At 45.9% G+C, this 11,340-nt stretch overlaps 1 protein-coding gene across 1 annotated transcript; it reads right to left on the bottom strand.

The window, feature by feature from the left end:
* Positions 1-6,816: 6,816 nt before the first annotated feature.
* FAM71A (family with sequence similarity 71 member A) lies at positions 6,817-8,569 on the bottom strand. Its single transcript, XM_007953696.1, has 2 exons — positions 7,013-8,569; positions 6,817-6,870 (listed from the first exon to the last, which is right to left on the bottom strand). The coding sequence occupies exons 1-2, from the start codon at positions 8,567-8,569 to the stop codon at positions 6,817-6,819; spliced, it is 1,611 nt and encodes a 536-aa protein (XP_007951887.1).
* Between the last annotated feature and the right edge of the window lie 2,771 nt (positions 8,570-11,340).

Genomic DNA, 11,340 nt, shown 5'->3' with positions numbered 1-11,340 from the left:
ACATCTATCCTTATTTTTTCTCCTTTCTCCTTAAACCAGAGTAAAACATGCTATGGCAGGGTCTGGAGCTACTGATCTAGAGCCTGGGGCTGTGGCAACATCAGAGGGAAAAGAAAACAGCAGCCACGTGGGCAGCTTCAACTGATGCTTAGGAAGCAGGCTGGCTGTCCAGGTAGGTGCTTCTCAGCTGCTCTTGGCAGGTCTCACCCCTGGGCTAACGTGAACTGAAGTGTGTGTGTGTGTGTGTGGCTGTCTAGAAAGTAGCCTTCCAGCCTTTTGCAGGACATGGCACTCCTAGAAATGACAACGTTGGAATGGCACGCTGGGTACCATATGGGGCTTGCCTTAGTTCCCTTGTGCTGCAGTAACACAAATGCCACAAATGAGTAGCTTTAAAGAATAGAAAATTATTTTCTCATAGTTTCAGGGACTAAAAATCTAAATTGGGGCTTGAGCTCTAGGGGAGGGTCCTTCTTTTTAGGTAGCCCAGGAGTTTCTTGGCATTTGTCCCCCCCTCCTTCCCTCCCCCATATGTGTCTGTTCTGCTCTTTTTATTTTTTTTTGTGTTTCGTAACATTTTTTAACTGAGGTGAAAATATACACAACAAAGCATATGCCAGTTCAATGATTTCTATACAGGTAATTCAATGACATTGGTTACATCCTTCCTTGTACACCCAGTTTGCTTTTTCCAAATTTTTACCACCATTAACGTCAACTTAATGTGCCTTAGTATTCTGCTGTTTTTTAAAGTCAGAAGTGATTTGGTTTAGGACCCATCCTACAGTGGTATGACCTCATTAACGTAACAAAAAACCCTATTTCCAACAGGGTCACATCAATACATAAGGGAGCCAGGGTTCCAATACATGTGTTCAGAGGACACCAGTCAATCCCTAACAGGGTCTTTGGCAGCCAAAGCCGAGAGGTATCAATACCTTCACACACCTGTGAGAGAGCTCCGCTCAGAGAGTGGCCTCGAGAGTGTGTGGGAAGAAATGCGCCTCACAATACATTTCAAGTTCTCTGGACTGTCAAAGGGGAAGATTCTGACTTCCCTGGCCCTTCAGCTCTTGGAAGGGCCAGCTCTACACACTCCTCACAGCATGGGGCATTCCCTGTCTCTCTAGTCTTGGCCTCATCGCTCCTTGCAGCCTCATTTTCCCTGCTGTAGGGGCAGCTAGCTGCCCCATCCTCCGCCCCAGGGATCGTGTTGATTGCCAGTGAATCGGCATTAGGCTAATTGTGGTGTGACCAAAGGAAAGGACGATTGTGACCCAGCCTCAGTTGTGCTCCCCTCCTTCAAGAGTCAACCTGCAGTAACAGCGCATAGCCACAAGGGGCTCTAGCGGGCCGAGAAGGGCGGAGTTGTGCAGACAAATGAAAGAGTTCTAAGATGGTCTCTCAGAGATCTCCCAGGGCTGAAGCCCCCCAACCCTCCTGTGATATCCTGTTGTTTTGCCCCTTAACAATCTAGAAAGTACTCTGGAACATCTTGTTGCATACCTAACACGTTCCTCCCTGCTTTCTCCTGAGCCTTTCTTCTTGCTTACAGATCAAAAGTTACCATAAGAGGAAGATAACACTTTTGTTAGCCCCACATCCTTTTAGAGAGGTGCTGGGACTTAACCATGAACTTCTTGTCTTCTGAAATGTGAGATGGAAAAGTGTCTGTTTCATGTCTTCAGTATCTCCTGATTCTGCCCCCTTCTGAACCCCCAATGTCACTGCCTGGGTTCAGGGCTCACTCTCTCTCTCTCTAGGATCATTGCAAAGGCTTACTGGAGGCTTCCCTGTCTCCAGACAACTCCTTGTCCATCAACTCTCCACCCTGGAGCCAGAGACATCTTACTCCCATTAGATGATTGCCTTCAGTGGCTCTCAAAATCTCAATCATTTCCATAACACCCCAGGCCCCCCAAGATCCAGCTGACTAATTCTCCAGCCTGATGTCCCTCCTTTCCCCTTGCCTTCCAACCAGCAACTCTGAAATACTCATAATCTCCCTGCACACACCGTGATGTTCCAAGCCTTTCTGTTTGGCACAAGTTCTTTCCTGTGACCTGATACTCTCTTCCTCCCCTCCCCTGGCACCTCCTCCACCCTTACCCTTGTCCTCACACTTTCTTCACCTGGCAGAGTCTTGTTCATTCTTTAAAACTGCCAATTACTCTGTGAAGTGTTTCCTGACCCACTATTCTTTTCCTCTGCCCCAGAATCTCTCTCTGAACATGCATCTCTCATTGTATCTGACAGTCAGAGTTTTAATCATTACTCACAGTCCTGTCCTGTCTGCCCCACTGGCTCTGTGTCTCCACACAGGACTCAGTACCAGCATAGTTGGTGCTCATGAAATGTGTTGCCCTGCAGTTTCTCCCTCACCCATATCTGGGCTCAAAAGACTCCTCCTCACGGGCTGCAGTCTGTCCATTTCTCTCATTCCTTGTACCTTGAGGCCACTGTTCCTCTTCTGCTTCATGTGGTGAAGGTCCTTTCTCAGGGAGAGTGCAGGGTACAAGGCATCATGGGAGACTGTTGGCTCTGGTGCCAGTAAATTCTGGTCTGTCACCTCCCACCTTGAACAAATTCTTTAAATCCTCTGAACTTTAGTCTGTGATCTGCACAATAGAGGGATGTGAGAATCAGAATACAGCACATACTTAAAGAAATTGTTAAGTGCCATATAAATGTTTTTATTGCATTTCCTTCTTCTAGACTGGTGTTTACCTACACTTGCTTCTGTGGAAATCATAAGATCACAAGAATGTGATGTAATCTTTTTGTAATTTCCCCACCTTGAGTCAAGGGAAAAGTTGGTCAAGAGTAAACCATTAATTCTGTCTTCTGACAGCAACCCTGCCACCCCAAGTCCATCTTCTCTGAAGCTCTGGGTTAATGATTCTAAGGTTGTTTTCTTCACAGGGCCAATTTGTATCTTATCTTTGGCATGTTCCCTCTTTTCTACAGAATAATTTGACTCACTCCAATAGTTCCTAGGATTTTCCTCAAAAGTTGCTGTAGGGACTAACTATGAAGATCCAAGAAACAAGGATACTGTGTCTAACTCTAATCCTTCCTCCAGATGTGGGGTTTAAGGGTTCATTTTTGGAACACCAGAAGAAGAAAGTTCCTGAAGATTTGATGTGGAGAAACCATTCTGAGCCTGGTTTTGAAAAGTTTAATTAGCAGCTCGGGAGGACTGGGCTATACAGAGAAGCAGCCCAGTCCGGAGTGTTTATTGGTGGAGAACAAGGGAGGAGGTCTGTTTTTAGCTATAGTTTCTGTGTCACTCTGGATCCTAGAGAGCCTGGCAGCCAGATTCAGCTGAAGGTTGAAGCTCTTAGATAATGCTAGCTAAGAGTGACATGGTGTTTAAGTGCTTGCCTGCTAACCAAAAGGTTGGTGGGTTGAATCTACCAGTGGCTCTGTGGGAGAAAGATGGGGCAGGTTTACTCTGTCCTTTAGGGTCACCATGTGTTGGAATCAATTTGACAGCAATGGGTCTATTTTTTGCTTTTTTTTTTTGTTGTTGTGTTTTTGTTTTTAACAGCTTTGAGCTCTCAGATATTCAAAAACCAACAACAGTGGCTCACTACCAGGAGTCTCCCCAGCCCCCTACATCGCCCCCTCTCTATCCTGTAAATTTGGTGCTCATCTCTGTAGAGTTCTGGAACATGGTGGTAAAAATGTAGATGTCTCAAGAGGTTATGGTGGCCCTGTCTCCTTGATTAGAAGGGAACTCCCCTAGAATTGTTGGTTTTGCCTCATCCTCATGCCCTAGAGAGGGCTTTGCATTAAGTGGGCTGGTGGATCACTGTTCTGCAAGGGCCCACAGTGTGATTTGAACAAGTTATGTTCTCTGAGCTTCAGTGTCCTTGTCTGTGAAAAATGGATGTCATTCCTTCCTTTTTACCAACCAACCAACCAACCGTTCTTGTGATAATTGAATGTTTCATCATTTAAAATTTTTGATAATGAAAGAGACCTTTCAGACTTAGATTTTGGTCCTACATTATTCTTGCACTTACACTATTATGTTTGTGATAATAGATCATCACGACTGCCACAGTGATTGTAGCACCATCCTGATTCTAGAGAGATGTTAATATTTAAAACAAATACAATAAAACCCATTTGGTTTGGTTTTTGGAACACTGCCTAAGGCTTCTGACTGCTAACCAGAAGGTTGGTGGTTCAAACCCACCAGCCACTCCATGGAATGAAGACTGGGCAATCTACTTCTGTAAAGATTTACTGCTTCAGAAACTCAGTGGAGGTTGCTATGAGTCAGAATCAACTCCATGGCAGTGGGTAACACCACTGAAGACCTTGTGTTCACCTCCTTGATCCCATCCCCTGTCTTTGCACCCTAGAGAAAACCATAGTCTTGAATTTTTTTTTTGTTTACTGTTACCTTGTTTTTGTCTACAGTATGGATTAAATTGTGTCCTCCAAAAAATGTGTTGTAAACCCAAACCCCTGTACCTGTGGTTAAAATCCAGTTTGGGAATGGATTTTCTTTGTTGTGTGAATGTGGCAGTATGAATGTAATGTATGTCTTAAATCAATCTATTTTAAGGTACAAAAGAGCAGATTAAGCAAGCAAGTAGAGATGGGAGGAGATAGATGCCAGGCCACATGAAGATCACCAAGGAGTCAGAACAGAAGATGAAGACAGTCAAGGATCCTCTCCAGAGCCGAAGGAGAGAGATCAAACATTCCCCTAGAAGTGTTTTATTCAGACTTCTAGCCTCCAGAACTGTGAGAAAAATTCTGTTCATTAAAACTATCCACTTGTGGCTTTTCTTTTATAGCAGCATGTTGTAGTTGTGTGTCAGCCTGGCTGGGCCTGGTTTTGAGTGGCTGGGCAGCTGGATGTAGTTATTCCCCATAATGAGACTGGTAATCAACTTCATGGTGGAATCTACTAGAGCAGCTGAGTAGCTACTTTAGGGATGTGGTCTCCTTCCAGTACATAAGAAGCTTCAAGGAGGGTTTCTGGAGTTTTGGGCATACTTGGACCCTGCATGTAGCTGAGTCTTCACTCAGCAGCCTGCCATAATGGTTGCCAATCTCAGGACTATCTCTGGACTTGAACTAGTGACCTGCCATGTTGTTTGGCAATCTTGGGATTGTGCTATTTTATTTGTTGACCTTGGGTTTGTCAGCTTCACCAGCCAGTAGCTGCCTGAGTTAAGAAGAGCCTCCAACTTCAGTGGGCTGGGAGAAGAGGCAGAGCTGAAGCCCAAAGTTGAGGGGCCTTTACCAAACCCCTAGAGCTGGCACTTTGAACTTGGACTTCTACCTTCCTAAACTGTAGGAGAATAAACTCCTGTTTGTTAAGACCACCCATTTGTGGTATTTTCTATTAGAGCATGTGGTGGTTATGTTTTTGTGTCAACTTCGCTAGGCCTGGTTGAGTGGCTGAGCAACTGGATGTAGTATTCCCCATGATGAGACTGGTTATCAACTCCATGATGGAATCTACTATGAGCAGCTGCCTTTGGGTATGTGGTCTGCTTCCTGTATATAAGGAGAAGCTTTGAGAAAGGTCTCTAGCCTTTGGCACGCTTGGACCCTGCATGTAGCCATGTCATTGCTCAGTAGCCTGCTATGCTCTGCTGACCTTGGGACTTACAGTGGACTTAAGTTAATGGCCTGCCGTGTGGATTGGTAACATCAGGACTGTGCCTTTTGACTTGTCGACCTTGAGGCTTCTCAGCCTCAGCACCCAGCAGCTGTCTGAGTGAAGAAATGCCTCTAGCTCCACTGGCCCAGGAGCAGGAGGCAGAGCTAGACCCCAAGGCTGAGAGGCTTTCACCCAGCCCCTAGAGCCTGGCACTTTGAACTTGGACTTAAAGCCTCCAAATTGTAAGAATAAACAACTGTTTGTTAAGGCCATCCCATTTGTGGTATATTCTTGTCAGAGCAGCACTAGGTAACCAGAACAGAGCAGTACTGTTATTTGCCATCAAGCCAGACCCTAGGTAACCAAAACACAGTACTAATACCACAACAATTTACCAAACATGTATACTATAAGTGAAATTATGCCATATGGATTCTTTTGCGACTTGCTTCTTCACATTGTGAGATTCCTCTATGCTAATGTGTGTAGCTACTATTCATTTTTCATTGTTGTATAATATTCCACTCTATTCATATCCCACTATATTACCAATTCTTCCACTGATGGAATTTGCATTGTTTCCAGTTTCTCCAATTCCCAAGTGTAGAATTGTTAAGTCTGGACAATAGTTATGGATTAAATTACGTTCCCAAAAATGTTGAAGTCCTAACCCCTGGTACATGTGAACATGGCCAAGTTTGGAATAGGTCTTTGAAGATGTTATCAGTTAACATAAGACCACACTGCAGCAGGGTGGGTCCTACTCAATCACCATGGTGTTCTTATAGAAGAGACACACAGACTTTGTTCCCTATGAACACTCAAAGGAAAGAAAAGTTTATAAAAGGGAGAGGGATATCGTAATGGAGCTTCCTAGCCCACAGTTTATGACTCTCAGCCATAACCTTAGGAACTAAAAAGCCCAAAAGGCATTGACGCAGGATGGAGCACTCATACTGGCTCTGCTGAGAGTGAGTGTGAATGGATGTGAGGCAGGGGTCACCTTGATTGGACAGTGGGCTCTAAGATAGCAACAGAGTTTACATCACAGAACCCAGTGTGATGTCACTACTAGGCCGTGGAACAGGGAAATTCAAATACAGGCATACCACACTGAAATTGTATATTTAATAGTTTTATTATTATTTAATATTTAAACTGCAGTAAGAAAAGCTGCAATAGGCTCCCTAGAGATTCTTCCCTGAGCCCATGTCCCCTTTTGCAGGGTCCAGCCCCAGCTCCTATTTAATGGGTTTCAAAAGTCACTGTCTCCACATTCTCAAGACGTGATGGTACCTGTGATCTTCCTCCTCCGGTTGCCCTCTGCCATCTCCACGGAGGTGCTCCTCTTCCTTTTCTCCACTCTTTTTCAAGGTGAGGCACTCTTCTGGTCAGACTGGCTTTCCTGTTCATCAGGAAGTGCTGATCCTGGTGAGTCCATTGGTCGGTGGTTGAGCCTGAACTCAATAGGCTCCTCTCTGACTTGTGAGATGCTCTAGACTCCTTTGTGATGGGAGTGGCTCCTTTGTGACGAGTGGAGGGCCTGCTGCCCCCCAGGCTGCTGTGGCCTTTATTCTTTCCAGGGGCTCTTTGGCTGCCTATAGACTGGCTGGATGATTTTCCTCTCATCTTTTCTCCTCCTGTCTTTCGGGGACTCTTGGTTCTCTTAGGACTCTGGGCACTCCTACTTTCTTTTCGCTCCCTTTTCTTCCAGGCTGCAGCTTTGGCCTGGAAAACTTGCTGGCTTTTAGCCTGTTTAAGTGCAGTGCCTCCACTTAGCAAGGTTGAGAGGAAAATTTCCTCACCTGGATAGCCATCTGTTTCTGTAACACCTTCACTTGTCAATTCGGTTTCCCAATTGGCCTCGCTTGAGCTGGTCTCTGGGAAGAGGCTGCTGGAATCGTCCGACATGCTGCTGCCCTCTGAAAACCGCACAGACACTGCGGCCACAGCCACCCTGATGCTCTTGGAGGGCATGTTAGAAATGCCTGCAACAGGGAGGCACGTTTTGCTTCTTCCAGGATGCTTTGTGGCTGATACTGTGTTTATCTGGTTCAAGTCCATGGACTTTGTTGCTGCCATATTAATAGCACCTTTTCCAATGCTTGATGCCATTGCCATCCACTCTGCCACTCGTGTGGCAAAGTGTGTAAGTTTTGTCTTCCGGGCAGGTTTGTAGGAGGCATTTTGGCCCCCCTCCCCACCAGCAAAAAAAGCATAGGTGGCCTCAGACAGTTCTGAGTACTCGGGACTAGTGGTCTCAGACAGTTCTGAGTGCTCCGGACTAGGAACACTGATCTGCTCCTCACCTTCCTTTTCCTGGATGCACACAGCTGCTGAGCCCTTCCCATCCACTGAAGTGTTGAGCACAGGCGTGCAGATCACATCACCAGCTGGAGCGGTGTCGCTGTCGACTGGCAGTTGCAGGAGATGGACGAGCTTCTCCCAGTAGATGAAGAGGTCTTCCCGTGCACCTGAAGGGGGACAAAGCTGCAGGTAACAAGCACGGCCTGTGATAAACTTCAGGCGCAGCTGCTGCTTCTCGTGGTCGTAGATGGTGATCTTCACAAACTTCAAGGGCAGAAGCCGGGTGAGTTCTAAGGTCTTCTCAGCCTTGCAGCCGCTTTCCCTGGGGTCCTGGCCACCATGCTCAGCACAGCCAGTGAGTGGCTGGGCCAGCAGCATAACGTCGGGAATGACGAGGACAGGGCTGGTGCAGGCGATGCCCACGGTCACCACTGGGACACGGTTGTGCATGTCAGTCAACTCTCCACTCCTTGTAATCTGGATGAAGTCGCTCTCAAATATGGGAGCGTACTTGAACATGTAGTACTCTCCGTTGTACAGCTGTCGCTGAAGATTCCCCATGGCGGTATTGAACATGCCCGTGGCAGAGCCATTCTTGGCCGTGTAATACGGTAACTGCGATGCACTGCTCATGGTGCCGACCTTCTGGCCCTGCCGCAGCACTGGCACAGCGGGTGTGGGTCTGCCTTGGCCTCGTTCGCAGAGCAGCGGTGCTCTGGGCAACAAAGACGACGCTGTGCAAAAAAATTTGTAGCACACCTCAACCCCCTCTTTGTGTCAGTCTCCCAGAGACTGGGTGGGGGTGGGGTGGGGAGGAGGGGTGGGGTGAGGGGGTGGGATGCTATAGGGGCTTGGGCAAACAGGAGCTCTTCTAGGATGTAGAGATGTAGGATCAGTTGAAGAGAAGTTTTCCAGAAAGTTTTTCAGAGAGGTTTGATCTCTTTGAGGAGCACCAAAGAGTGGTCCTGTGAAGAGAAGTCACTACCCTCTCAAGGCCTAAACCCCCTGCGCAGCCATATTTATACTGTTACTGCCCTATGTAACCTGTTGATGTCACACAGCCCTTTATTTTTGTTCTGCCAGCCACCCCTGAGGTCAAGGCCACCGCCCTCCCCATAAACATCCCTTTGCCTACACAGAGATGCCTGCCAGGCGCCCAAACAGAATTTCTTTTCAAATAGGAAAATTTTGTGTTGATGTTCTCCCCCCCCCCCCAAATTCAAATGATTGAACAACTTGATGGAATAACTAGAAACGTTTGAGCTCATGGCTTAATTTTGTTGAAGAACCTAGAATTGGCAGTCCTGGCTTGTTGACCATTGTTGTATAAAATCTCAGTAAGTGTTGACAATAAAAATCCTGAATCATGTTAAAAGCTGCTTCTCTTAGGCATCAAGCTGTGTTCTTCACATGCATTATCATAAGAACCCACTGACTGGAACAAAACTCAAAATCATTTGGAGAAAAAAAGGGGGGGGGGCACCAGGTTTGCTGGTCCAATAGAGCCTGGTGGAACCACTGAGACTATGGCCCCTAGCTGCCCTTAAGATCTGGAATTGAACCCACACCTGTGGTTTCTAGCCAAACAAAAGACAGTCATATGAGTTAAACATTTACCTCTCCAAGATACACTCCTTGGAGAGAACAATCATGAGAGAAGGAAGGGCTGCTTATGCACAGGAAGACAGCTCAGGGGGCAGGAGTGCGTGGAGGGATGGACACAGGGAAGAGGTAACTATGGGGAGGATGTGGGAGGGGAGCTGTTGCATTGTGGTAAACTGTGGTCAATGTCATGAGACAAAGTATATGTGAACAGCTGTATGGAAAGTGAATTTGCTCTGTAAACCTTCACCCAAATCACACACACACACACACACAAAAGAACCCACTGACTTTGATGTTGTTATTATTCCTGTCCTCATTTTACGGGTAACGAAACTGAGATGGTATGACTTGCCTATAGTCAGAAACCTAATAGATAATGGAGGCAGTATTTGAATCCAAGTCTACTGATATACCAGTTGTCTTTGAGTTGATTCTGACTCATGGCAACTCCATGTTGGTCATAATAGAATTGTGCTCTATAGGGTGTTTTTTAAATTTTTATTGTGATTTGGGTGAAAGTTTACAGAGCAAATTCCTTTTCCATAAAGCAGTTCATATACATTTTGTTTTATGACGTTGATTGCAAACCCCACTTCCTCCCTGTGGTTACCTTTTCCCTGTGTCCTTCTTTGCTATGTATTCCTGCCCTCTGTGCTATCTCCCTGTGCAAATACTGCCCTTGTGTTCTCCCATGGTTGATCGTTCTAAGGAGTGTATATGTACCTGGTATAAATGTTCACCCAATATGCCTGCGTATTGTTTGTCTGGAAGCCACAGAAGTGAGTTCAATTCCAGGCCTGAAGAACTTCTCCAATCTCTGTCAGACCAGTAAGCCTGGTCTTTTTTATGATTTTGAGTTTTGTTCCACATTTTTCTCCCACTGTATCCAGGATCTCCAATTCTGATCCCTTTCTGAGTGGTTGACACTGGTAGCTGGGCACCATCTAGTTCTTCTGGTCTCAGGGTCATGTAGGCCCAGGTTCCCATGGTCCACCAGTCCCTTGGACTAATTGTTTTCATGCATCTTCAATTTTCTTCATTCTTCTTTGCTCTGGATAAGAAGAGACCAATTGTTGCATCTTAGATGGCTGCTCACAAGCTTTTGAGACCCCAGTTGCTACTCACTCAAGTAGGATGTAGAACAATGTTTTTGTGTAGCATGTTATGCCAATTGAGCTCGATGTCCCCTTTGACCATGTTCCTGAGCCTGTGGGCCCAGCCACTTACTCCAAGGTGTTTGGCTGGGGCTAAGATGTTATCACAACTTTGCCCTCTGTTAGCTGTATTATGTCTATGTACGTTCTTTTAGCACATACAAGCACATATGTAGAAATATTGTCTGCCAAACTTGTACATTCTCTTTTGCCTACCCACACGTGATCATTTTGCCTGTCTACCTATGTATCCACCCATAGATTTGTTTGTTAATACTGATAATGCAGTATTGTGGACATAAAAATGTTTACCCTCATTGTCTGTACCTCTTGTGCACATCTCTGTGTCTTCCTTTTCTTTAATGTTAACGTGCTGGTCACTCGCTTTTGGTATATTGCCTTTCCCTTCACTCACACCCATACTTGTCTCTTACCTATCTAGCAATTTTCCTTCTCCTCCCCTCCCATCCCTAGCAACCAAGAAAGAAAGTTTCCTTCTATGTGTAAACCTTTCCTGACTTTTTATAATAGCGAGTTCATACAATATTTGTCCTTCTGTGATTGAGTTATTTCACTCAGCATAAGGAGCTCTGGTAGCATAGTGGCTAAAGCACTTGACTGCTAACCAGAAGGCTGGCGGTTCAA

This window comes from Orycteropus afer, unplaced genomic scaffold (assembly GCF_000298275.1).
Source record: "Orycteropus afer afer isolate SDZICR_OR568_19922 unplaced genomic scaffold, OryAfe1.0 scaffold00013, whole genome shotgun sequence".
In the NCBI taxonomy this organism is placed as follows: Eukaryota; Metazoa; Chordata; class Mammalia; order Tubulidentata; family Orycteropodidae; genus Orycteropus; species Orycteropus afer.
Note: the sequence above shows the minus strand (reverse complement) of the source record. Positions and strands in the feature narration are given on the sequence as shown.